The sequence below is a fragment of the Mobula hypostoma genome, chromosome 3, assembly GCF_963921235.1.
Source record: "Mobula hypostoma chromosome 3, sMobHyp1.1, whole genome shotgun sequence".
Taxonomy (NCBI): Eukaryota; Metazoa; Chordata; class Chondrichthyes; order Myliobatiformes; family Myliobatidae; genus Mobula; species Mobula hypostoma.
The window spans coordinates 49,011,978-49,039,361 of NC_086099.1; the positions used below are offsets into that span (position 1 = coordinate 49,011,978).

General features: G+C 39.5%; 1 protein-coding gene across 4 annotated transcripts in view; it reads left to right on the forward strand.

The window, feature by feature from the left end:
• Positions 1-942: 942 nt before the first annotated feature.
• rgs7bpa (regulator of G protein signaling 7 binding protein a) overlaps positions 943-27,384 on the forward strand; it is a 70,459-nt gene continuing 44,017 nt past the window's right edge. For 3 of the 4 annotated variants that reach the window (XM_063043002.1, XM_063043001.1, XM_063043004.1), the window contains exons 1-2: positions 943-1,597; positions 2,383-2,549. In XM_063043002.1, coding sequence (XP_062899072.1) covers positions 1,448-1,597; positions 2,383-2,549 — 317 coding nt within the window. In that variant the 5' untranslated portion in view covers positions 943-1,447. Of the gene's footprint in view, positions 1,598-1,828; positions 2,081-2,382; positions 2,550-27,384 lie in introns of those variants that run through there. The other variant, XM_063043003.1, reaches the window with a different exon arrangement.

The window sequence follows — 27,384 nt, forward strand, 5'->3', positions numbered from 1 at the left end:
GCATGCCTTTTATTTGATCTCCATTTATCATTGTATTCCTCTTGGTGTCTAGCTGCCATTCAGATATAGTTCTAAAAACGGAAAGTGCTGGAAACACTCAGGCAGCAATTGTTGAAAGAGAAACGGTGTTTCAGGTCGAAGACACTTGGTTAGAACTGTAAAAGAACTGTAAAAGATATTTTCACTGGGTTATTGTTTATTCATTCTCTGATTATTGCTGTGCGTTCTGGTATCCTCGTTGTTCACGCTGCAGAATGAGCAAGATTATAATGGCTATCAATTGAAGCAACCCTTTCCCTGAGATATCTGGGCAGAAATGACTGCCTCTGAGCTTTTTGTACAGATACTTTAACAGGTGTCTACCGGATTCCTACCAATGGATTATGATCTTCGAGAGAATATTTTTAACGAGCACAATGAGCTCGTTACAATATCAACTGTAGTATCAACAATAATATTTTTTCACACTGTTTCTCTTTTAGAATTTCTCAATATTTCTTTTCGGGAATAAGCATTTGTCTGAGGTTTTCATGTAACCACGCTATATAGAATAGGTGTGATATCGCATATTTTTTATTTCCTATTTGGCTTAATGGCGTGGTACTGTTAATGTACAACTGAAGCTTCGAGCAAAGCTTGTTTCTAAGGTAAAGGGAATGATTGTTTTACTGAAGTAAACCGGAGTCACATCCTATACATGGAGGTAAATGCTTCGCGTCAAGGAAATCGTTCTATTTTATTGCCATGCCACTTGCCTTCCTAACATCTGAACGCGTCAGGGTTAAGACATCGTGTTGAGGTACTGCCGATGCCGTTTCATGTTTCCTTGGCTCGGTGTCGAAACAGCAAGATCCAGCTCTTGGCGTTGTATTAATATTCCTGTCCTATCAATTGTTGTGTCGCTATTCACGTCAGCCTGGCTGATTCCTGCGCTTCGCATTTTCACCAAGGTTAGAACAGCACAAAGGCCATTCGGAAATACTTAAGAGAAAACGACTACAGCCACTTCCAACCCACCTGGAACCTTCGAATTTTTTGTTCCAAAAAAAGTGAAATAAAAAACCGTTGTGACTGCCTACCCTGGGAGAATTAAAAGCGAGATCGTTCTCACATAAGATTTCTGCATTCGTCTAATTCTTAATGGAAACTCCTAAATCTTCGAGATGTGAATTTCTGCCCGATGAAATCATCATCCCAAACAGTATGGAGCATGTTAACATTAGGATATTTCGTCTGATCCTAGATAGTGGTGACTCTGAAGCATGTTGAAAGACGAAAGCCAGCGCCCGCTTTGCAGGCTCAATGTTATGTAGGAGAGGGGAAAGGGAAAAATAGAGAAAGCATCAATTTTCTTGCATTTTGAGAGCCCATTTCTTTCCCGGAGAGCGCGATCCGTTGCAACCTGCCTCACCCCGAGCGAAGACCATTTTATCTTGGATGTGTATGCATGAGTTCTGCACTGAATGGGCGCAAAACCGGCCCCAAGTCGCCCGGAACCATCCTTCACCTCGGGAAGGCGCAATACAGAGAAGCGGAGCGGAGAGGCAGCTCGGAGAGCGCCGCCAAGTCCTTCCGAGCACTGGACGAGTGTAGGATGGTAAGTACGAACTACTGAACACAGAACATTTAAAAATCCACATTGACACTCCCCTTTCCCCATCAAAACTACTTCCAATTTTGATCACGTGCAAATGCACAACCATATTTGTTAATGTGGAGCAATGGCCTGAATGATGACTGAATGTCAGTGTTATTCTGACGCGTCTATTTATGGCACCGTCTTATCTATTCTATTGCATGTGAACTCCTTGCCTACTGAAGTGCTTTATTGAATACTAAGTGGTATTCCTGTGCCTAAAGACTCAAGTCCCTTCTCTCTGCGTTAACTAAAATCAACCTTGGCGTTTTAATTAAGTATCCATGTAAACAGAATTGTTTGTTATGGGTGTATCATTCTTAGAAAGAGCGAACATGTTTTCCTTTACCAACACGGTGCCGATTTACTGATCTTACACCAGAAACTAGTCAGACTCATTTGCCGTGGTTGCACTGATTTGCGGCTCAGATGGAAGCTGGACAGGTACAATTCATAGAGTTACATTTTTTAAGTATTTTAAGGGGTCGCGATTGTTGGTGCAGTGGTAATGTTGCTATTTATTCGCTGTATTATAGGACGGGAGTGTTTGCATACACAATAATGCATTTTCGCAGACGAAGTGTATGACTGTCCCACGACTGACCTTCAGATTTTCTTTCCAGTTTAAGTAGTAGCCAGTGCCGATCTTTAATTTTTTTTCCGAATCTTATTCCGCCGCTCTCTTTTTTAGAGAAACTATAGATAGCAAACTCTTCAAGGCAATGACCAAGAGATTTTTTTTTCAGATGGTGCAAGACTTCAACACCCAAGTTGCCCTTTACCGTGAACTGGTCATATCCATTGGAGATGCCTCCGTGGATTGTCCGTCCTTGCGATCTGAAATGCAGAAGACGCGGACGAAGGGTTGTGAGATGGCACAAAGCGCACATCAAAAGCTCTCCGCAATCTCGGGGTGAGTGAGCTCTAAACCGAAGTCGTCTTCTCAAACATCAACTCTGAACTTTGTGAACAAACTTGCCGATAGAGGATGTTTATATCAAATGTTGACTACGCGATACCCATTAACCTCTGAACATATTCTAAAGCTTTACCATTTAATAGTTTTATTACAGAATGATTTGCACTTAAATCGAGTCACCGTTATTTCAACTAGCAGATTACGTCTCTGTTCCCCTTTCGAATGCCAACTTCCCCCGGAGAAGTTGAACCTTCTGTAGTCTTGCACTTTTGCTACGTGCATTGCACTCAAACAGAACGCTGGCATCTCCCGAAGTATGAAATTTACAGTGTATGTAAGTGGCGAAGTGATAATTATTTTCTCCCGGCGGTTATTATAATTGTTGTGCAAGCAAACATGGCTGACCCAGTCCCAGATTTACCAGCATTGAATTGTAATTTTGTTGTAACTTCTTGAATTCTATACTGTGCGACCTCCAAAAGCAAGCCGTGGAGGTATTTCAGTGTTTCATGAGTCAATTGAACTTCATTTGTAAATTTCAGATAGGATCCCGTTTGCTTTTTCTACTTGCCCCACAGATACTAAGAACGCCGATACCAAATGAGAGGAAAACTGTAAGCGTCTCCGCCTTACTAGTTGGGTGGCTACTCTTGAAAGGACTCGTGAAAAAACCGCTGAATTAACAGGATTCACTTCGGCAGCTGACTCTCCTCTTCCCTCTGTCTAATATTTTGAAGTTACGCTTTGGTTTTCATTTGATAAGAAGCCATATTTCCAATTCTGAGGAAATTTGTAACAAAGCAAGTTGTTGCTAACTTCTATAGAGAAAAGATTAGCAACTTTTTTTAAAGATGAATAACAGTGAACTTGGTTGCTTGTTGAAATATTTTGTACAAACCTGATCATTCCTATAGAGACATGATTTGGGCATTATGAGGAATGAGGGGCTGGTTACGGTTGTGTTAGTCATATCAGCAGAACAGAACTGAGAAGAGTCTGACTGTTTAGTGGGTAATTTCCATTTTCTTTCTGTTGTTTGTACTCCTGCCAACATTAATTTCACCCCATCTGGTTGAACTACTATGAGAAATTACATTTTCAGGAAATAAAAACCTCTGGCCAGACATTCAAAATGGATGAGTAGAAAGTTTGAACCAGAACTGAACACAGTCAAGTTGTGTGTTTGTGTCCCCACGATATAAGCAAGAAGAGATACACAAATGACCAACTGGGGCCAATGGTTAAATTACCATTTAATAATTTAACCTATGATTAGATAATTAACTTTTAACAGTTAAATACTAATTCTCCTGGAATATATTCTGAAAGAGACTGCTTCTTAGTCTCTTTCAAGAAATTTTTGCTTCCTCACTGGCCACAGGAATAGTACCGGAATATTGGAGGAGGGCATATATTACTCTTTTGTTCAAGAAAGGTAAGAGGAATAATCCTGGGGATTTCAGACCCGTGAGCCTTACATCAGTGGTGGGCATACTACTGGAGAGGATTCTTAGGTACGGGATTATTAGGCATTTAGAGAAACATTGTCTGATTAGGGATAGTCAGACTGACTTTGTGATGGGCAGGTCATGCCTCATAAGCCTGAATGAATTCTTCAAGGAAGTGACAACTAATTGATAAAGGTAGTGCGGTGGATATGACGTATATGGATTTTAGTACACTGTTCAACAGGGCTTTCTGTGGTAGGCTTTTTCAGAAAGTCAGGAGGCAAGGGATGAATGGAAACTTGGCTGTGTGGATTCAGGATTGGCTTGCCCACAGCAGGCAGAGTGAACTATTATATGGAGCATGTCCTATGACGAAAGGTTGTGCGAGCTGGGGCTTTATTCTTTGGAGGAAATAAGGATGAGAGGTGACTTGATAGAGGTGTATAAGATGAAAAGAGGCATAGTTTGAGTGGACAGCCAGTACTTGCTTTTCCTAGGGCAGAAATTGATAATATGAGAAGGCATCATCTTCAGGTGATTGGCACAAAGTATAGGGGAAGGATGCCAGAAGTAGGATTTTTATACGGATACTGGTGGATATGTGGAACATGTTGCTATAGGTGGTGGCTAAGGGCAATTAAAAGACTCTTAGATCTGAACATGGATAAAAGAAAAATGGAGGGCTGTGTGGAAAGAAAGCATTAGATTGATTTTGGAGTAGATTAAAAGGTCATCTCAGCTTCATGGGCCAAAGGGCCTATATTATGCATTTTGTTCTATGTTCTTAATCTTACTGCCAGTCTGTCTTTGTTCTGGCATAAACTTAACCTCTGCTCAAATGTTAATCTGCAGTTTAGGATTCATACCAAACTGAAAATTTAGTAAAAAGTAGAAATACTACATCAGAGAGTTGTTAGGTGGCTGCAATGCCATTTATTTGGTTGGGGAGCTGATTTTTTTGAAGACGTTAAAACATTCACATGATTCACTGCTGAATATGGTTTAAATCAGCCAGACAACAACTACAATGTTGTATGTAGGTATTGGATGATGACATACACAAGCTTTGGCGTCATTTCCCTTCTCTCTTCTCTTTAAGTTGTTTAACACCATTTATTGTTCAAGAAATTGACAGACAATCGTCAATGCTTATTGAGCCTTCATTAGTGTTGTCAAGCCAGAATCCCAGTTGCCTATTACAGTGGTTCCAGTAGAAACTTTAAAATCCAAGCCAGTTTCTATCAAAGAATTCTCCTAGGTCCTCAGTTAACGTTTTTGTCTCGGGTTGCCACAATCATTAAAAATATGTTCATTCATCTCACATCTGTTTGTGTATTGTCACTGGCACTGTATTCTGTATAACAATTTTGGAAAATAATTTATTGTGTAATGTCTGGAAGAACTTCACTGAAAGCCTTGTGCACAAAAGTTTAGACCAGGGCAATACAGAGGGTAGGCTGAAATGATAGAAGAGCTGTTTTTTATAGTAGGTGTAAAATTAACTTTATTTTCTCCCTCAAGTGAATACTCAGGATTCCAAAGAATAAGAGAAACATCCTTAGTATCCAATCCATTTTTCCATCAACCAACAACACAAAAGCAGATTATCACGTTGTTATTTGTGTGAATTTATTGTGTACAACTTGGCTCTTGAATTTCCATATTACACAGAGATTACATTGAATAGCTGGGAACTGAGATTGTGAAATTTATAATATGATTATGAGCTTTCTAATTTTTTTTAACCAAAGCCACTAACAAGTAGTAGCTTTAATTAAAAGAAATATATAGAGACAGAAGTTGAAGTTGTTAAATGATCTTTTTTATTCAGAAAGAATCCTGTTGGTGCCATCTTGATATAAAGATTTAATTTTCAGTATTGTACTATCACACATCTTTGAACACATGTTTTACATACACCTCCATGATGATGTGGGTGATCTAAAATTGGCTACTTCTAGTGCTGCAATGGAATTTGAGACCATGGACATTATACACCGGATCGGGACTGGATTCAAAAATATGCTCATTGAATTTCCCTCTATTTCTGTAGTAAACATAAGAGGCTGAAGATCTAAACACAGTGAAATTGAGAATTTGCATTTCTGCTCTCTGCATTTGACATTGCATGCAGGAATTATGCAAGTTTCCCTTCCACCAAATTTCATTGTGCCCATTCATTGCCCTTCTTATGGAAACTGTCCTGCAGAGCTCCGTCAGACTTTCCAACAGCAGAATATGCATATGACTTTGTCTTTTGAGTGCCTATGCCAGCTGTGCTCTTACCCTGATTACATGAGCCAAATACAAATTATGCCTCTAAACTATCCTCTTATTTATACTGCATCTGTAGCTGAACTGATGGCTGTGTATATCAGATGAAGTGGTGGTGTGACTTCTTGCTTCTCCAAATCTACCTTGCCAGGTTGAATTTCTTACTTATTTGTAAAGGGGGACAAGATAATGTAATTGTAATTCTCTGCAACTTTTAAATTAAAAAGTTTATGGAATGAGGCGGAATGGGATATGAGAAAGCAGATCAGATATGAAAATTCCAGCTTCTGTTATTTCAGATCAACTGCTAAGCAGGGCTTCAGACATGGTCTTTCCACTACTGGCCATTGTACCTTTGGGGAATAAGCACTTGCAGTCATATCAGCACCCCCCCCCCCATCAGATTGGCTTTGCTAGTTCCTTTTGCATGCCAGCTTATCATGCTACGGAGGGACAAATCTGTTGTTGAATAATATCTAAAAACATGAACATTATTAATTATAAAAAACTGTCAGCTTTGACTAAGTGTCTATGGGTACATGTTGTGGAAGTTATATGTGCTAAGTGAAATGAACTTAGGAATGTTACTTTCAAGCTCAGAGCGATAGAAATTGATCTAAAATGTGCTGCTAATTAGCCTATCATTCTGCACCATAAAAGATGAGAATGCATATTGTGTGCATCAGACCTCTCAATTGTCCCTGGACTCGTTAAGGCATTCTATGAGTTTCTGATCTATGGACTGGATAGACCATAACACCACAAGACCATAACACAAGCGAGTAAACTTGGGTCATTTGGCCCATCGAGTCTCCTCTGCCACTCCATCATGACTGATTTATTAGCCCTCTCAACCCCATTCTCCTGGCTTCTATCTGTAACCTTTAACTCCCTGCCTAAGCAAGAACCTATCAACCTCTGCTTTAAATATACCCAATGACTTATCCTCCTGTCTGTGGTAATGAATTCCACAGATTCACTATCCTCTGGCTAGAGAAATTCTTCCTCATCTCTGTCCTAAATGGACATCACTGTATTCTGAGGTTGAATCCTCTTGTCCTAGACTTCCTCCTCTATAAGAAACATCCTCGCCACATCCACTATATCTAGGCCTTTCAATATTAGATAAGTTGAAATGAGATCTCCCTTCATTGTTCTAAACACCAGTGAATACAGGTCTAGAGCCATCCAACATACATTATACATTAATCCTTTCATTCCTGGAATCATTGTCATGAATCTCCTCTGGACCCTCTCCAATGCCAGCATGTCTTTTCTCAGATAAGGGAGCCAAAACTTCACATGAAACCACATAAGTGTGGTTTGACTAATGTCTTCTAAAGTCTCAGGATTTCATCCTTATATTTATATCATAGTCCTCTTGAAATGAATGCTAACATTGTATTTGCCTTCCTTACCATCAGCTCAAACTGCAAGTTAACCTTTAAGGAATCCTGCATGAGGACTCCCAGGACCCTTTTTACCTCTGATTTCCAAATTTTCTCTCCACTTACAAAATAGTCTACACCTTTATTTCTTCTACCAAAGTCCATGATCATACACTTCCTTAAACTACATTCCACCTGCCACTTCTTTGCCTATTTTCCCGATCTGGCTAAGTCCTTCTACAGACTCCCTGCTTCCTCAACACTATCTGCCTCCCCGGCTACCTTCATATCGTCTGCAAACTTGGCCACAAAGTCATCAATTCCATCATCCAAATCATTCCCAACATCAACCTCTGCAGAACACCAATAGTTAATAAGAATCAACCTGGAAAAGCCCCCTTTATTCCCACTCTTTGCCTCCTGCCAGTCATCCAAACTTCTCACCCATGCTAGTATCTTTCCTTTAATACGTAGGCTCTTATCTTGTTGAACAGCCTTATTTGTTGCACTTTATGAAAAGCCTTCTGAGAATCCAAGTAAATAACATTCACTGACACTTCTTTGTCTATCCTGCCTGCTATTTCCTCAAAGAATTCCAACAGACTTGTCAGGCAAGATTTCCCCTTACGGACTACCCCATGTTGACTTTTGCCTATTTTATCATGTGCCTCCAAGAACCCCAAAGCCTCATCCTTAATAATGGACTCCAACATCTTCCCAAACACTGAAGCTAGGCTAACTGGCCTATAATTTCCTTTCTTCTGCCTCACAACCCCTCCCCTTAGAGAGTGGAGTGACATTTGCAATTTTCCAGTCCTCCAGAACCATGCCAGAATCTTGTGATTATTGAAAGATCATTACTAATGCCTCCACAATCTCTTCAGCTACCTCTTTCAGAGCCTTAGGATGTAGTCTTTCTGCTCCAGGTGACTTATCTACCTTCAGACTTTTCAGCTTCCCAAGCACCTTCTTCTTAGTAATATCAACTACACTCACTTCTGCCCTCTGACACTCTCGAATTTACAGATGCATTCGGCTTTACATCTGCCATAACTGTCATATCTTTTGAATGGGAAGATCAACTTTCATTTAAAAAGTAAGCTCAGCGGTTATTCTTTGCTTCAATTTCACTGAATGCTTATGCTTTTAATAAATTGACAAGGTATTAATTTGCTTAAAATATGCATACATTTTTTAATTTATCTTATTCTTGTTTAATACTTTAGGTTTTTTAGTGAACAATGAAACATACTGGTCTGAGCATTTCAGGAGTTCAGCAGAATGTGGAATTTGAAAATGCATTAGTCAGAGATGTGAGGTCTTTGAAGTTTTTGTGGTGTGGATCCAGGTGCATGGGGCTTGATACTTCACATTGACCTACATTACTATCCAGGCTTACTGCCATCTGAGACCATCACATCTCTCCTGCTCTTTATTCCCCAACAAGGTCTCCGGTTCTGTGGTGGAAAATCTTGGGAACTACATTCATCCATATAGTTTCATTATAATGTACGTAGTATTCCTTATCTGACAGAATTGTGTCATAATGTACATATAGTGTCATTATAATGTACATAGTATTCCATATGTGACAGAATTCCACAACAGTCTGCACCACCTTCCTTAGGCACACCTTTACATGGCACAGCTGGTTGTTCATTTTGCTGACTACCCTTATCTGATGTTAGCCAATATTGTGTACAATTCTGGTTGTCAGACTATAGGAAGGATGTGATTGCACGAGAAAGGATGGAAAACACATTTGTCAGGATGTTGCCTATGATGAAGCATTTCAGTTGTAAGAAGAGACTAGATATGCTGGGGTTGTAAAGGAAGCTGAGGGGAATCCTGATAGAGGTATACAAGATTATGAGAGGCAGAGACAGGATAAGTACTAAGAAACTTCTTCCCACGGCAGAGGTATCTAAGACCAGAGGGCATTGATATAAGGTGAGGAACAAAAGATTCAGAGGGCATCTGAAGGTTTTTTTTTAACTGGATGGTGGTTGCAAACTGTAAAATCATTGTCTGAGAAAGCTATGTAGACAACTACTCTTATAATATTTAAGAAGCATCTGGAGGAGCATTTGAATCACCAAGGTATAGTAGGTTATGAACCAATTGCTAGTAAATGGAATTGGTACAGACAGATACTTGATGATCAGCATGCATATTTTGGGCCTAAGGCCTATTTCTATCTTGTATAATTCTGTGACTTCACAGTTTAGATCTACTGCTGAGGTGTGTGGCCACTGAGCAGCATGATTAGCATGTTTGTATGCTACAGTTTTATTAGTTAACAAAGAGCGAAAATTTGGAGTTTTACTTGTAGTCGAAGCAACAGATATATGATAATCCTGTTTCAAGATCCCCATGTCCAGTTTCAGAGACTAAATTCAAAGCCTTATATCATGTTTAATCCATCGTGCAAGTTATTCCCTTGTGCAGACAGATTTTAGCATTAAATGATTTTCTTTGAAGGCTGAAATGTTTCTCCAAAATTTTCAGTAATATTTTGGGGAAGTATTATAATTTGTTTCCTTTGCATATTTAATGAAGAAATTAATATTCTGCAAATTGCAGCAGAACAATAAAATTGATTTATTTTATCAGTATTTAGATCATTTTTTTTTCTTTAGTTCACCCACAATGCTTAGCCACTAACATATTTCCCCAGTTGATCATCTTGTTGATGTCTTCTGGGCTAATACATGAAGAATAACCATTTGGCAAAGTACTTAAATGGAAGTGTGCATTTGTACTGCAACACCATTAAGAACAGAAAAAATGGGGAAGTAGGAAAAGCAGAATCAAGAATATTAATGATTCATCAGTTCGTCCTCTAATGTATTCAAATATGGACAGAATCAAATTCATTCATGAAATTACACACGCTGATCTAGACTATTAGTACTTTAATATGTTTTCCCACAAAGGAAAGAGAAAAATGTGCATTTAGATATGGGTACTGGAGTGTCCATATGCTGATAATATATATCAGCCAATTTTGTGTATCTATACTCTTAAGAAAAAAGTTGGCCTTCTAATTTGAGTTGAAGCTGTATGATCAAGAGAGTTTTTAGAAAAAAAACATCAATGTAAAATGTGTCAATTATATCTCAATCAAGATATCAGACTCTGGTGTTGTTCTTAGAGCAGGGAGCATTAATATGGGAACTGCTGGATATGTTCAAATTTTTGAAGTATTTTTATCTAAACTTAAACTGTTTCTGTAGCAGGTTAGTTGATAATTGGCAGCAGAATCAGAGAAAGAACGAGAAACGTTTTAATTATGCAGTGAGCTTTTTGATCTAGCATGCTCTGTCAAAACAGTGATGAAAGTAAACTCAAAAATATATTTCCAAAGGATAATTAGGTAGTTACTTGGTAAAGGAACTTATGGGATTATGCAATATTATAATAGTGCTTTCTAAGCATTGGCATGAGCGAGAAGTTGTCAAGAGGTATACTTGCTAAGATTATCAATTTCTGTTTTTAACCCTCAGATTATAAGATTACTTTACTCATGTCATGAAATCAAATTCCACATCCTAAATTTTCATAAGTTTAATATTATCATTTTCCATTGTTATTATTTTATCCCTAAAGAGTTATAATTTGGAGATAATAGCCCAGAATACATTGGGAGCAGCAAGTTCTCTGTATTCATTGCTAATATATCTATTGGCAGGAACTTCCAGAAAGAAGCTGGCTCTGACCTGATTGTTGTGAGCTTCCTCAGGAACTTAACTCCTGATAATCAAGTTCACAGATATGTCTTACACCTGGAGAAGTGTGCCACTTTCCTATCTCCTGATTCATAGAAACATAGAAACATAGAAAATAGGTGCAGGAGTAGGCCATTCGGCCCTTCGAGCCTGCACCGCCATTTATTATGATCATGGCTGATCATCCAACTCAGAACCCAGCCTTCCCTCCATACCCCCTGACCCCTGTAGCCACAAGGGCCATATCTAACTTCCTCTTAAACACAGCCAATGAACCGGCCTCAACAGTTTGCTGTGGCAGAGAATTCCACAGATTCACCACTCTCTGTGTGAAGAAGTTTTTCCTAATCTCGGTCCTAAAAGGCTTCCCCTCTATCCTCAAACTGTGACCCCTCGTTCTGGACCTCCCCAACATCGGGAACAATCTTCCCGCATCTAGCCTGTCCAATAGGATCTTATACGTTTCAATCAGATCCCCCCTCAATCTTCTAAATTCCAACGAGTACAAGCCCAGTTCATCCAGTCTTTCTTCATATGAAAGACCTGCCATCCCAGGAATCAATCTGGTGAACCTTCTTTGTACTCCCTCTATGGCAAAGATGTCTTTCCTCAGATTAGGGGACCAAAACTGCACACAATACTCCAGGTGTGGTCTCACCAAGGCCTTGTACAACTGCAGTAGTACCTCCCTGCTCCTGTACTCGAATCCTCTCGCTATAAATGCCAGCATACCATTCGCCTTTTTCACCGCCTGCTGTACCTGCATGCCCACTTTCAATGACTGGTGTATAATGACACCCAGGTCTCGTTGCACCTCCCCTTTTCCTAATCGGCCACCATTCAGATAATAATCTGTTTTCCTATTTTTGCCACCAAAGTGGATAAACTTTACATTTATCCACATTAAATTGCATCTGCCATGAGTTTGCCCACTCACCCAACCTATCCAAGTCACCCTGCATCCTCTTAGCATTCTCCTCACTGCTAACACTGCCACCCAGCTTCGTGTCATCCGCAAACTTGGAGATGCTGCATTTAATTCCCTCATTCAAGTCATTAATATATATTGTAAACAACTGGGGTCCCAGCACTGAGCCTTGCGGTACCCCACTAGTCACCGCCTGCCATTCTGAAAAGGTCCCTGACCGTGTCAGCCACGGGTGTACTACCTTCCTTGATTTATTCTTTTGCCAAATTCCTAACCAAACCAGATTTCAAACCTGTTTGAATGTTTGTGAATCTCTTTGACATCAACAATTATCAAAAATATTTTAAAATATTATTGAAACAATATTCAATGACTAAAGGGTCACAAGAAAATAAGACACCTAAACCCCCTAGAAAGGGCATAAAAGTAATCATGTAAATATTTTCTAATTAACTCATTTTAATGACCTATATAAATTACTCAAACACAATAAATTCTGCAGATTCTGGAAATCCAAAGCAACACACTCAAAATGCTGGAGGAATTCAGCTGAATAAACAATCGACATTTTGGGCCGAGACCCTACTTCTGGACTGGAAGGGAAGGGGGAAGATGGCAGAATTAAAAGATGGGGGGTAGGAAAGGAGGATAGCTAGAAGGTGATAGGTAGGAAAGATAAAGGGCTGGAGAGGAAGGAATTGGATAGGAGAGGATAGTAGACCATAAGAGAAAAGGAAGGAGGAAGCGACCTGGGGGAGGTGATAGGCAGCCTCCTCTACGTTGGTGAGACCTGTTCAACACTGGGGGACCTAGCTTCCCTGCTGAGTTCCTCCAGTATTTTCTGTGTGTTGGTTTATATAAATGACTTGAAACTTAACCTCTCACTCATAGGATAGTTGTGGAGAAACTGCAAAAAGATGACACGCTGCTTCTGGACTCAATGGAGATTCCAATACAGGAGCAGAGTTAGAAAGGCAAGCATTTGTTTGTAAGTCAGTCATTGGCATGTTCTCCCACTCCTTTCCTAATACTGTAGTCAATAGGGAAATATCAGAAGAGCAACAGTTATTCATTCTTTATGATAATCTAATGACTGTCAATATTTTCCTCGCAAATCCTATGAACATCATCATTTTACATACAGAAATAGTCTGTGGATTTATTATTTGTGATTCTGAAACTAATAATCCAGTGTCCCCTTTTCTGATAGGAATTCAGTAAGCCATTGTGTTATTTTTTGAATTGCTTTTAAAAATCTGGCTCATTAGGGCTGGAAATTTTTTCACAATTAGATTGTTCCCTTACTACAAGTAGGTTTGTTAAATTTCTGCTGTAAGTCTTAACTTTGAACTTTCTTCTATGACCACTAACTCACTGCCCAAATGCATGATTCTAAACTCACCAGACTTCTACACATTTTAAATGCTCTGTTTCCTGCTTAGCTTCTTCAGAATGTGAACTGCTGAGACATAACTTTCCTCGTAAATGTCTGTTTAGTTTGAAGTAGCAGGGATGAATCTTATTGTCTCTCATTATCCAATAATACTTCACCTTTCATAGAATACAAAGAATAAAAATAAAAATATATTCCAGAAGTTGCCTCTTAAATATATCTGCAAATTTTAATTTTCTTCAGATCTTTCATTAACCAATCTATAGAAACTATTGTACCAAAATCTTAGTTCAATCAGCACTGGTGATGAGGTGGAACTAGTGCAGCCCAAACCATCTTGCTAAATCCCAAATTACATTGTAGTAGTGAGGATGTCCAATTTATTACATGCTCTTTTATCAAAATAGGCACGTTTTGCTTTTTGTAAATAATCCAATGGCCTTCTCTTTCCAGTGTGTTTAAGGAATTCTTTGATTTTATACCATTTTATGATTGTATCTGCATTCCATTTAGTTCCTCTTTTCAGGTGTAACCCTAGGTTCAGCTAGATGCTTAATCTAGGGGAAGACAGCCCCCAGCCTGGTCGAACTTGAGAAATCTTGTTTAGGTGGATGCTGCGTGATGTGTTCCCCTGTTACAAATCAGTACCACAAAATAACAAACAGTACAAAATATGTAATTAAACAATTGAGCTTTATAATTCTCAATTTACTGTAGGGTTAGTAAAGAAAACAAAAAAAGAGCCCATTCTCATGAAACAGTCTAATGTGCAACATTGGAGCTCACTGTTGTCCTGTCTGTTTGTTCTCCATTGATTTCCCCCCCAGGTGTTGACTCCTGACCCCATTCCAAGTTCACTCTATCCTGCAGTCTACAACTTCCCCATTCTGGCATCTTCTCTCTCCATCTTCCACTGAACAAAAGACCGTAAAACCTTCGCTCGGGCACACAAGAAAGATAAACATCTCCCTTCATTGGCCAGCACGCATTCCAAAGCCCCCGTTATCTCTAGTCATAACCCAAACACTGCGCTACAGAGAAACCAGCAGAGAAACCTTTCCCAGGTCTTTGAAAAGATATTTTTCTGGCCATCAACTCAGCTTGGTTCTGTGGTTTCCATTGTATGGTTGCTTCCCTACTTGTCAGGATTTGTTTGATACACTTTCTGTTTAATTACTTCTTTGCATATATGTTTTGCTGCCCTCTTTGGGTTCAAATATTATTGAGCTAACAAAACAAAACATGTTTTGTTAATACTTGAGGAAAAGTTACTTTATTATTTGAGTGTTAAATATCAATAAAGAAACCTTTACAGAAGTATATTGTAAAAGCTGCATAAGTTATGGATATGCAAAATGATTTTTGCATGAAGCCAACTCATAACAAAACAAAATTAGTCAAATCATTTCCTGTCCCAATGTATAATTGAGGCTTTTCTAAAAAGAAAAATGTGTTTTGCTATGTAAAAGGCAAATGAAGGGTATTGTAACATGGTGTAAAACCTGACTTTCAGTTTGCTATATCCAAGGTGTTATTGCAAGTTTAAGAGCTCCATCTATTGGAAGAAACTCAACTTTGGTAACAGACTTAAGAATGTGCTACTGAAATTTCTAATAATCTGAACACCTGCATGTTCCATTGAGGAGCAAGTTAACTTAATGTGGAAGTTGATTTGTTTCATATTGTGAAATCTCTGTAATTTTGCTCTTTATTTCAAATAAGCAATCTGAGAGGAAGTAAGTCATGACCGTTAATGGAATTTATTGTAGATTTTTGAAAATTGCATTGTTGTACTTCGGAAAAAATTTATAAATAAACGTACTTGCTGTGGTTATAAATTATAGTTTATATGTTAAGTAATTTACCGATAAATGCAGATAGAAGCAGTAAATTCTTAGTAAGTGAATTCCTGAAATAAACAAATGTTTTATGTTTGCTTGGAAAGATGAGCCTTTTCCTAACAGAAATGACATGTTTATATTCATAAATAAGTAAAGTAATATGAAAATTATAAATGTCAATGTGGCCAAAATTGTAAGTGCATCTTGTACACCACCTGCAGCCCTTTCAGCTTTATTCTTGCCCACATGCCTCTATTGTGCCTTTGTGAACAAATTAATCCAGTTTTTGCTACTTTCTCCATGGTAATTTCTGTATTCCTTGGGCTGTTTCTTTACCTGTGGTTTACTCAAGTAATCCCTTCACTAAATAATTTGCCTGGCTCAATCCCACTGTATAATTGTATGAATGGTATAACATGCTTCATTCTTATATGCACATGGTAGCCAAGTCGTTATTAAATAAAAAGAACAGCAATGTTGTTTATTTGTAGTTTAGTCAAAAAAACATAGCACAGTAACTTTCCCACACAACTTCTATTATAACAGCTATGCACATATGAATTACATAGTGAATTTTATTCTATAGAAAGAGAAATTGGCCTACTATTATGACTTTCCCTCCAATGATGCTGCCTGACCTTTTAGATGTTTACTTTTTGCTCCAGACTCCTGTATCTGCAGCCTCCAGTGTCTGCAGTAATTGAACTTTTTTTTTCCAGTAATTGCAGCATTGATAAGATGCATATATTAACATGTTAACGTGAACGTAGGACACATTCATGTATTCTCCCTCCATCTTGCATTTTGATATAGCTGTTAATCCATTTACAATATTGGGTTGGAATGCTCTGGTAACAGGCCAGTAGTACCAAAGAGAACATCTGGCCAGCCGCAATGTGTGAGAAAGCCCTTTCTGACCTTCACTGTCAACATACCATTATGAATAATTCATGAATGCTTCAGAGCACCACATACACCTACATCTCCCAACTCCTCTCTCAATCTACCACACCCTTAGCAAGAGATGCTTAATCCTGCTGCTTGGAAAAATCTTCTTTAGTTATCCATCATAGAAAAGTAATGATACAGATGTTATTGATGTTCATTGATCATGATAATTGGTAGCAACTAAGTTCTAGGAGGTATATGATCACAAAGTAAGATAAGAGACTGCAATGGTTTGAAGCTCGTCAAGGAGGATTCTGCATAAACCAATCATTGTTTATCGCAAGGACAGGAATCCCAGGATTATAAACTTTTGAAGAAGTCACATTTGGTTAATGATTTTGATTTGAGTGAAAAAAGACTCCTTGTGAAAATATTTGATTGAAAAGTTCTCACAGAGGTAAAAGTGTGGTTTAGTGATTGAAGCGTAACTTGAAAGTGGAGGGTATAAAAAAGGAAACATTAAGATGAGTGAATTTCTAGGGCCTGATGGAATATATCCCAGGTTATTGAGGGAGGCAAGAGGTGAGATTGCCAGGTCTTTGATCAATATCTTTGTGTCTTCTCTAGCCGTAGACAAGGTTCTACAGGATTGGAAAGTAGCTTTCGTTGTTATTCAAGAAGGCAAAGATCTAAAGATAATGACTTTAAAGATTAGTTTTATTTGTCACATGTACAGTAAAACATATCGTAAAATGTATCATTTACATCAACGACTAAAACTGGGTGCTGTGGTTTCTATTCACAGTCCAAAGACTACTGGTTAGTGATCATTATAAATTGTCCTGTGATTAGGCCAGTGTTAAATGGGGGGGGGGGAGGGTTGCTGGGCAGCCCTGCTCGTTGGGCCGGAAGGACCCGTTCCATGCTGTTTCTCTAAATAAAATAAAAATCAAATAGAAGTACAGTCCGAGGATGTGCTGGGGCCAATCCACAGAGTCACCATGCTTTCAGTGCCAACATAGAATGCCCACAATTTACAAACCATAACCTGTACATCTTTGGAATGTGGAAGGAGACCAGAGCACCTGGAGAAAATCGTTGCAGTCACCGTGAGAATGTACAAACTCTTTACAAACAGCTGCAGGAATTGAACCCCAATTTTCTAATTGATGGTGCTGTAAAGCATTATGCTTTAAGATAATTGGCAAGAGAATCCAAGAAAGCATAAGAAACTTTTCACTTATACAGTAAGTTTTTTGATCCAGTATGCACTGACTAAACAATGCACTAATAGTCTGTATGACAGTTTCCACCCCAATTACAGTCTGTAGCTCCCCGGAAGTGGCTGCACAAGTAGATAGAGTACAGAGGAAAGTGTATGGCATACTTGCCTTTATTAGTTGATGCATTGTGTTCAAGAGTCAGGAAGTTATGTCACAGCTTTATAAACTCTGGTTGGAACAAATCTGGAATTCTGCATTACAGGAAGAATGTGGAGTGGGTACAGATGAGGTTTCCCCGGTTGTAACCTGAGTGCTATAAGGTTCAAAGGTTCATTTATTATCAAAGTACAGTATACAACTCTGAAATTCTTCAATTCTCAGGATAGCCATGAAACCTAGAAAGAAAAGAAAGGCAGCACAATCATCAATCCCTAAATCCCACCTCCCGGCAGAAAAAGACAAACAAGAACAAAACGGACACATCAACGCCTAAGTCCCTTTACCTACACAAAAAAAACAAACAAAGCAGATCAGGCACATTAACCCCCAAATTCCTCCTCCTGCACAAAAGTCAAAACAAAGTGGATGAGACACATCAACCCCAAAGCCTTCCTCCCACACAAAAAAACAAACAAAATTTTTTATACAGAAAGTGATGAGTGCGTGGAATGGGCTGCCGGCAACGGTGGTGGAGGTGGATACGATAAGGTCTTGTAAGAGACTTTTGGGTAGGTACATGGAGCTTAGAAAAATAGAGAGCTATGGATAAGCCTAGTAATTTCTAGTAGGGACAAGTTTGGCACAACTTTGTGGGCTGAAGGGCCTGTATTGTGCTGCAGGTTTTCTGTGTTTCTCAACAAAACAAATCAGGCACATCAGCCCCCAAGTCCCTCTTTCTGTACAAAAAAATGAACAAAATAAATGCCACATCAACCCCAGCCCCCCGCCACCCAAATCCCTCTTCCCGCACAAAAAAATGGTAAGATCAGGCGAGAAAACAGAGAATATAAAAACTTTATGACTAAAAAATAGATTCTGTAGTCCAAAGTCCAAATCCAAAATGCAGAAAAACTCACAATGCAGGAAACAAAGAAGTGCCGAAAGTTGGACAAACTTGTGTTGCTTTGTGTAGAGCAGCAGAGGCTGAGGGGTCATTTGATAAAAGCTGATCAGATTATGAAAGGCATAGGTAGAGCAAACAGCTGATATAAATGTCTGATAATATAGGAATGCATTTCAGTTGAAATGGGAAAGTGCAAAGGAGATGCACAGGACTTGGGTTTATATTAGTGATGGTAGTAGAGGCAAATATGACAGAGACACTTGAAAGACTCTTAGATAGGCACCTGAATACACTGAGAATGGAGGGATTAGACTATAAAACCATAAGATATAGGAGCAGAATTAGGCCATCAAGTCTGCTCTGCCATTTCATCATGGCCAATCCCAGGTCCCATTCAACCCCATATTCCTTCCCTCTCACTTCATGCCCCAACCAATCAGAAATCTATCAATTTAAGCTTTAACTATACCCATGGACTTGGCCTCCACCCAGTCTGTGCCAGATCTCCCACCCGGCACTTATCTCTGTAAGCGCAAGTGCTACACCCGTCCCTACACCTTCTCTCTTGCCACCATTCAGGGCCCCAAACAGTCCTTCTAAGTGAGGCAATACTTCACTTGTGAGTCTGTTGGGGTCATCTATCACATCCGGTGCTCCCGGTGCGGCCTCCTCTACATCGGTGAAACCCGACGCAGATTGGGGCACCGCTTCGTCGAGCACCTCCGCTCCGTCCGCCACAACAGACAGGATCTCCCAGTAGCCACCCACTTCAATCCTGCTTCCCACTCCCATTCAGATATGTCCATACGTGGCCTCCTCTACTGCCATGATGAGGCTAAACTCAGGTTGGAGGAGCAACACCTCATATACCATCTAGGTAGTCTCTAGCCCCTTGGTATGAACATAGAATTCTCCAACTTCCGGTAATTCCCTCCCCCTCCCTTCCTCTATCCCTATGTCACTCTGCCCCCTTCCCCAGCTGCCTATCACCTTCCTCATGGTTCCGCCTCCTTCTACTACGCATTGTATTTTCCCCTATTCCTTCTTCACCTTTCCTGCCTATCACCTCCCTGCTTCCCCTCCCCCACGCCTTTATTTTCCCCTTACTGGTTTTTCACCTGGAACCTACCAGCCTCCTCCTTCCCACCCTCCCCCCACCTTCTTTATAGGGCCTCTGCCCCTTCCCCCTACAGTCCTGGCGAAGGGTTCCAGCCCGAAACGTCGACCGATCTTTTCCACGGATGCTGCCCGACCTGCTGAGTTCCTCCAGCGTGTTGTGAGTGTTGCTTTGACCCCAGCATCTGCAGATTATTTTGTGTTTGTTTAGGAAACTGACTAGATGTTGGGTATAAGGTTCAGCCAAGAATCAATGCTATACTCACAAGTACAAGTAACTGTTGAGCGATCATGCTTTTTTTTTGCACATTGTTACATTAATGATAAATCAAAGCACAAACACATTTTGTTTGATTGAGTCATATTAGAGCAGTTAGTGCTGTACTTACCTTATTTCATAAGTATAATGGAAGCAGCATTTTCATAATTATGCTATATAAATATACATAAAAATGTGATTAACATTTGTCAGCTTCAGCCTTGCACATCAGAATTCTGTTCAATATATGTAAACAGTAAAGAGGTACAAAGGGTAAAATAAGATGTTGAAATGTCAATTGTTCTCATGTGATATACTGCATAGAGTATATCAGATTTTATTGTAAATCTATTTAAATGATGGTCTAATCAGCATGTTTCATCTTTCTCTTTCCATTTATTTGAAATATTGATACTATATAAAATCCCTTTTTATACTGTTGAACTGTAGGTGTAACTAGTCTGCTGAACATCTTTTCTCATCCTTTGCAAGCACTTGACATATTCATTTAATTAGTATATCATGTAATATCTGGCAATAGCTGCCTAGAAGAATCAAGTTTAATTGTATTCTAGAAAATGTCTTAGAACTACCATACTTATCAAGATCTAAATAATGGAAAGCTTTGATATAAAGGACAGCGAATCTACTTAAAACAAGAATTGTGCAGCCTCAAATTTCAAGATAATATCAAGAAGTGATAGTTATGCAAGTGCTGCTTTATAAGAAGAACATGAAAGAAAAAATATCACTGGCTCTTTTTGTGCATTGAATTATCATAATCAAACCTAATATAACATTCATAGTTTCATTTATTTACACCAGGCATTTTAGAATAATGATTACTATCTGAATAACAGTGGATTTCAAAAGCCAAACTCAAAACAGTATTAGCTTGTATGCAAGGCTGTATATTACCCAGTTTCATGGTAAGATTTTATTTTCAAAACTGGATATTTAATTTTATGGATGATTACTGCACAATTTGTAGGTTAGTATTCAAAGCAAGTGCTACTTATATATGTGTAAAATGTAATGCTGAAAATAGCATACCCTTGTGTATTGAGCTAAGTGAATAGAGTTTCTACAGCAGAGAGTTTAGTTTCTGCTCAGAAATATGTGTGTTAGGTGATATACTGTAATGCTGGTGAATAGCTCATCTGCCGAGCAGAAGAGGTAACAAAAGCAGTGAAATATTGACTATTTTAAAATCATATCTTTAATGATGTCTGTAATTATAGTGCTGGTGTCTACAAGTGATTCACTGTAATTTCTCTTAGAGTAGAGTACTCAAAATATCTTCTTCAGTTTCTTGAATATTTTTCCCCGGCTCAGAAAGTTAGCAGAACATGTTTATGTTCATTTTTCTCACACACACACACACAATTATTATAAAGTTCATATTTGTAACATTTCTAACATTATAATGCCCACATGTACATGCAGTTTTTAGCTACAAGATTCATCATTTTGGTGAAACTGAAAAAGCAGTTAGTTTCTAAGACCCTGGTAAGTTTAAAATGTTACAGACTCCTTACAACAATCTCTATTTATACAGTATGCAAGCTCTTAAAACAGGCATCCCACCTCTCCCACATTTTGATAGCTGCTCCCTGACGCCCGGAAATTATATACAATATCCCAGAAATCGATTTTTTTGAGAGAGAGAGAGGGAGAGTGAGCATCCAGATTGGTCTCTCTTCGTGCTAAGAGTGGTCCCCAATCACCGGGCTGCGAGGAAACGATATGATTTGGTGATTTGAGTCAGCTGCACCTTTCCTCATTCCCTGTCACGCCCACTGTTGGAACTTGAATGCATGCGAGGTCATTACGCACGCGTCATCCATGTCAGCGTGGGAAGAAGATCAACTCCTCGAGCTTGCAAATGACGACGGACTGAAAAGTATGTTTGACGTAACATCTCTGCCAGCATTCTGGATCAAAGTCAAGGCTGAATATCCTGAGATAGCCACGGAGGCACTGAAAACGTTGCTTCCATTTCCAACATATCTCTGTGAAGCGGGGTTTTCTGCAATGAATGCAACGGAAACAAAATTGCGGAATAGACTGGACATAAGGAACCCCCTTCGAGTATCGCTGTCTCCCATCACCCCTCGATGGGACCATCTTGTTGCAGGGAAACAAGCCCAGGGCTCCCACTGATTCAGCGATATTGATGTGTTGCAATGATTTTAAATGTTCATACGAGGAAAATATGTGCTGTGTGTTTAATATCCAAATGTTACTTAAAATGTTATGATGCTATTGACTTATAATTGACATCACTATATTCATGCGAGGAAAATATGGCTGTGTGTTTAATATTAAATTCATTAGATAAACCCTTTTAGAGATGAAATTGAGTGTAGTAGCCCCTTATAAGTGACTTATTGTTGACTTATCACCTATATTCTGGTCGTGATTAACATCCCCTCCCGCTCCCCGGTCGGCCAGTCCGCAGGAATATTGTCAATATTAAACCGGACCGTGGTGCAAAAAAGTTTGGGGATCCCTGCTACGTAGATCTATCAGTTTTCTCTGTGGGCGGGCTTTACAGTCGATCTCAAAAATAATGACAGTGTTGCTCGCTGCACTGTTTGCAACAGTGACTTTTCTATTGCCCATGGTGGGTTAAAATATAAAAGACATGTTGAGTTGAGTTTAACAGGTGTCATTCGTTCATTAGCATAGCTAACATTATTTAAACTAGCTGGCTGGCTGCTTAGGAGCTACGCTATTGATGTCCTACGTGATGAAGCCAAATTCCCTGTAGACTTGCTTAAAGTTGTAATAGAATAAACATGATCATATAATATAAATACATATTTTAATGTCACATTTTCTGCATATACCCAACTTGATTTACAGATTAGACAAAATCACTAAACAAGGTATTACATACACCCCTGGAGGTCGACCGGGGGTGGGAGGGAGGAGGGGATATGGGGTTGCCGGGGGGGGGGTGCTACCTCCCTGAAATGAGTTTTTGCAGGGTGGGATGTCTGTTAAAATGTTTCGTAGGACTTCATAGAAGTTCAACTCAGAATCAATGGAGATCAGGAAGCTTATGGTTCTTACTGTGGCTTAGGACAGGGGTGGGTGAACCTTTTTGAGAATGTGTACCCAAATTGGTGATAACCTTCTAAAAACAATTCTCTCACATGCCATGATAATTTTAAGTAGAGATTATCATTGATTAATGAAGCAGTAAAAATAATTATGTACCCTTGTAAGGAAAAAGGGTGAGTCCTGTTGCTTATCATTGTTTTACTATTTCACAAAGCCTGTTCAAAACTTAATAATCTTTAAAAAGGCAATTGAAAAATAACATCATTTCTAAATTGTATTGTTATTGTTACTGTTTACTATTTAAATACTGATGTGTATGCCAGGTCAGTGAGGATTTTAAAACAATGGGTCCTCATGACATTCTGCTGGTGTAAGACATTTCCTGTGAAAACATTTCACTGCTCTCGGGTTGTAAAAAAATCATTTGCTGCTTCGTTTGGCAGTAAAGATCTTTTTATTGTGGGTGGGCTTTAAGAAATCAAGGAGTGGCACAGCATTGGTGCCATCTTGGGTGTCTGTGCCATAGGATTGCCACCCCTGGCTTCAGATACAGGAATCTAGAATTTTGGTGGAAATTATTATACAGACTATTAGGGCTTTGGAATTAACAAATCATGTACATAAGTATGTGAGGCTTCAGTAGCACAGGAACTTGATTGCAACATAATAGTAGAAACAGGCAGATATTTTGATGGAGAATAGATGCAACCTCAAAAACATGATAGAACTGAAAGTTCCTTGGTAAGACCAGATTGAGGAGACATTTGAATGTAAGACAGTCAAATACCAGGAGCTGACAGAGCAGTGCCAAAAACAGGTGTGGAGGGCATGACATGTGTTGTATAGGTTTTGCTAGCTACACACTGTGCAGAACCTACCCCCTCCTTGTCATTATGAAGGCTGCAAAGAAAAGCCATCAGGGCCTTCACAGAGGCTGCTGACCAAGCCTCCAGATAGCAATGGATCAAGAGGTGTAACCTGTGGACTAATGCTACTGGGACACAAGCCAGGGCCTGATCAACCATGCTGGGTGGCCTGGGCAAGAGTGTCTGATGTTGAAAGACCCGAAACACCCAATGGCCCCAGATTACATCATTGATGATGTGTCCTGGGATGTATCACAGCATTGGTATATGAGCTCAGCAATATAGTAGACATAATTGTATTTAAAAAGATTCTAAAGTAACATGCACATTAAGAATATAGATAATAAAGATATAGTAGCATGGATTGAAGATTTGCTGACTGGCAGAAGGGAAAGAGTGGGAGTAACAAGGGCCTTTTCTGGTTTGCTTCTGGTGGCTCGAGGTGTTTTTCAGGGGTCAGAATGGGACTATTTCTTTTCATATTATATGTCAGTTATTGGGATGATGGAATGATGGATTTGAGGTAAAGTCTGCAGACAATCCGAAGATAGGTGGAGAAGTGGGTAGTGTTGAGGGAGCACGGAGCCTGTAGAAAGACTTAGATTAGGAAAATGGGCAAAGAAGGAGCAGATGGAATAAGAGTTTAAGAAAGTGTATGGGCCTGCACTTTGGTAAAAGGAATAAAGATGTAGGCTATTTTCTAAATGGGGAAAAAATTCAGATATCAGAGGTACAAAGGGACTTAAAAGTCCTTGTGCAGGATTCCCTAAAGTTTAATTTGTAATGCAATGTTAACATTCATTTTGAGAAGACCAGAATATAAAAGCAAGGATGTAATGCTGATGCTTTATAAGGCATTGGTCAGACCTCACTTGGAATATTGTGAGCAGTTTTGGTGTCTTATCTAAGGACCTACCTGTGGATCTGAATGAATATACCATGGTTGTCATGAACTTTACAAAAGCAGTCGTAGATAAGTGTTTACACACAAAATCTTTCAGATTCTTTCCCAACCAAAAGTTCTAGTTGAGCCATGAGATCCACAATCTACTAAGGGCCAGATTGGAGATATTCAAGTTTGGCAACCAAGAAAATTACAAGAAGTCCCGGTATTACCTATGGAAAGCCATCTGATGGGCAAAGTGACAATCCCGGACTAGACTTGAATTAATGAAGGATGCTTGAATAGCTGTGGCAGGATCTGAATGCTATCACGTCTTACAAAGTGAAATCAAGTGACATAGGTGACAACAGGCCTTTGCTTCTAGATGAGCTCGGTGCCTTCAATGCTTGTTTCGACTGTCAAACATGGAGGAACCATCATAAACTTCCATAGCACCCGATGAGCCTCTGATCTCAGTCTCTGAGGTCAATGTGCGAGCATCCTTCAGGATGGTGAACCCATGGAAAGCATGGGGTACCTGGCTGAGTACTAAAGATCTGTGCTGATTATCTGGCTGGTCCACAGCAGATGCCATTTCATTGGCTCTTCACTCAACCCTGGAACATCCAGACAGCAATGATGCAAATTTCAGGATGCTCTTTGTTGACTACAGCTTCACATTCAATACTGTCATTCCCTCAAAATTAATCAATAAGCTTCTAGACCTTGGCCTCAATACCTACTTGAGCAACTGGATCCTTGATTTCCTCATTTGCAGACCCCACTGAGTTTGGATTGGCAACAACATCTCCCCCGCAATCTCCATCAGCACAGGTGTACCACAAGGCTGTGTGCTTAGCCCCCTGCTCTACCCACTTTACACTTATGAATGTCTTTCTAAGCACAGCTCCAATGCCATATTTAAGTTTGCTGATGACACCACTGCATTAGGATGTAAGGAAAAAAATTAAATGTGATTCCTCCTTGATAATATACTAAAATAAAATGGAAGTCAGTAAGACACAATGGTGTTAGCTTGGAGTGGGATTGTTTTGAGAAAATACAACAGAGCTAGTCCAAAGCAATGTTTTGAAAAAGATAAGTCTACAGCCATAACAGTGGAAAATGATGAAAAACATGTTTTTCAGGTGGGATCATTGTGCAGGTGCAAGTACCAAATGCATGGAAAAGTACCAGTGTAAAGAGTTTTGAAGAGTAGAAAAGGGGCACCTTGGTGCAAGGGGAAGAAAGTTTTGTCCTAGGCTAGGTTACAGCTGGTGGCTAGTGCTAAGGTAGGGAACAGTATGTCGAGAAAGCCAGAGTATGTCGAGTCAGAGTTAGACTTAGATTTAAAGACAGGAGAGGCTGTGTGAAAGTCTGTTGGTGTTCCGCAGATCAACTCATTTAGAGGGCGATCAGTATTATTTTTATTTCTCTACTACTACTACTTGCTGCTCTAGAGATTTGTTTTTCCTTTCATATTGCATTTATGCTAGTTTTAATGAAGTGTTTTCTTGGGGCCTTGAACACATATGTCAACTTTTGTTTGTGAATACCTATATGAATATCCTGAGCTGAACCAGGAAAGAACACATAATGGATTTTAAAATAGTTGCCATTTACATAAGTCGTTTCAAAGATGGTGACAAATCTGCATATAGGAAGGAGATTGAAAATCTGGTTGAGTGGTGCCATAACAACAACCTCTTAATGTCAGCAAAACTCAGGAGCTGATTATTCAGGCATTGGTCATGTGAATAGTCAGAGGCTTTTTCCCAGGACTGAAATAGCTAGCACGAGAGGGCATAGTTTTAAGGTGTTTGGAAGCAGGTACAGAAGAGATGTCAGGGGTAAGTTTTTTACACAGAGAGTGGTGAGTGTGTGGAATGGGCTGCCAGTGGCCGGTAGAGCGGAAACTATTGGGTCTTTTAAGAGACTCCTGGATGGATACATGGAGCTTGGAAAAATAGAGGGCTATGGGCAAGCCGAGGTAGTTCTAAGGTAAGGAGATGTTCAGCACAGCATTGTGGGCCAAAGGGCATGTATTGTGCTGTAGGTTTTCTATGTTTCTATGACTTCAGGAGGAGGAAACCAGAGCTTCTTGAGCCAGTCCTCATCAAGGGATCAGAGGTGGGGAGGGTCAGCAACTTTAAATTCCTCACTGTAATCATTTCAGAGGACCTTGTAAGTGCAATTACTTAGGAAGTACGACAACACCTCTACTGCCTGAGGAGTTTGTGAAGATTGAGTATGATATCTAAAACTTTGACAAACCTCGGTAACTGTGTGGTGGAGAGTGTATTGATTGGCTGTATCACAACCTGGTATGGAAACATCAAAGCCCTTGAATGGAAAATCCTTCAAAAAGTTACGGATACGACCCAGTCCAGCATGGGTAAAGCTCTGCCCACCATTGAGCACATCTACATGGAGCATTGTTGCAGGAAAGCATCATTCATCAT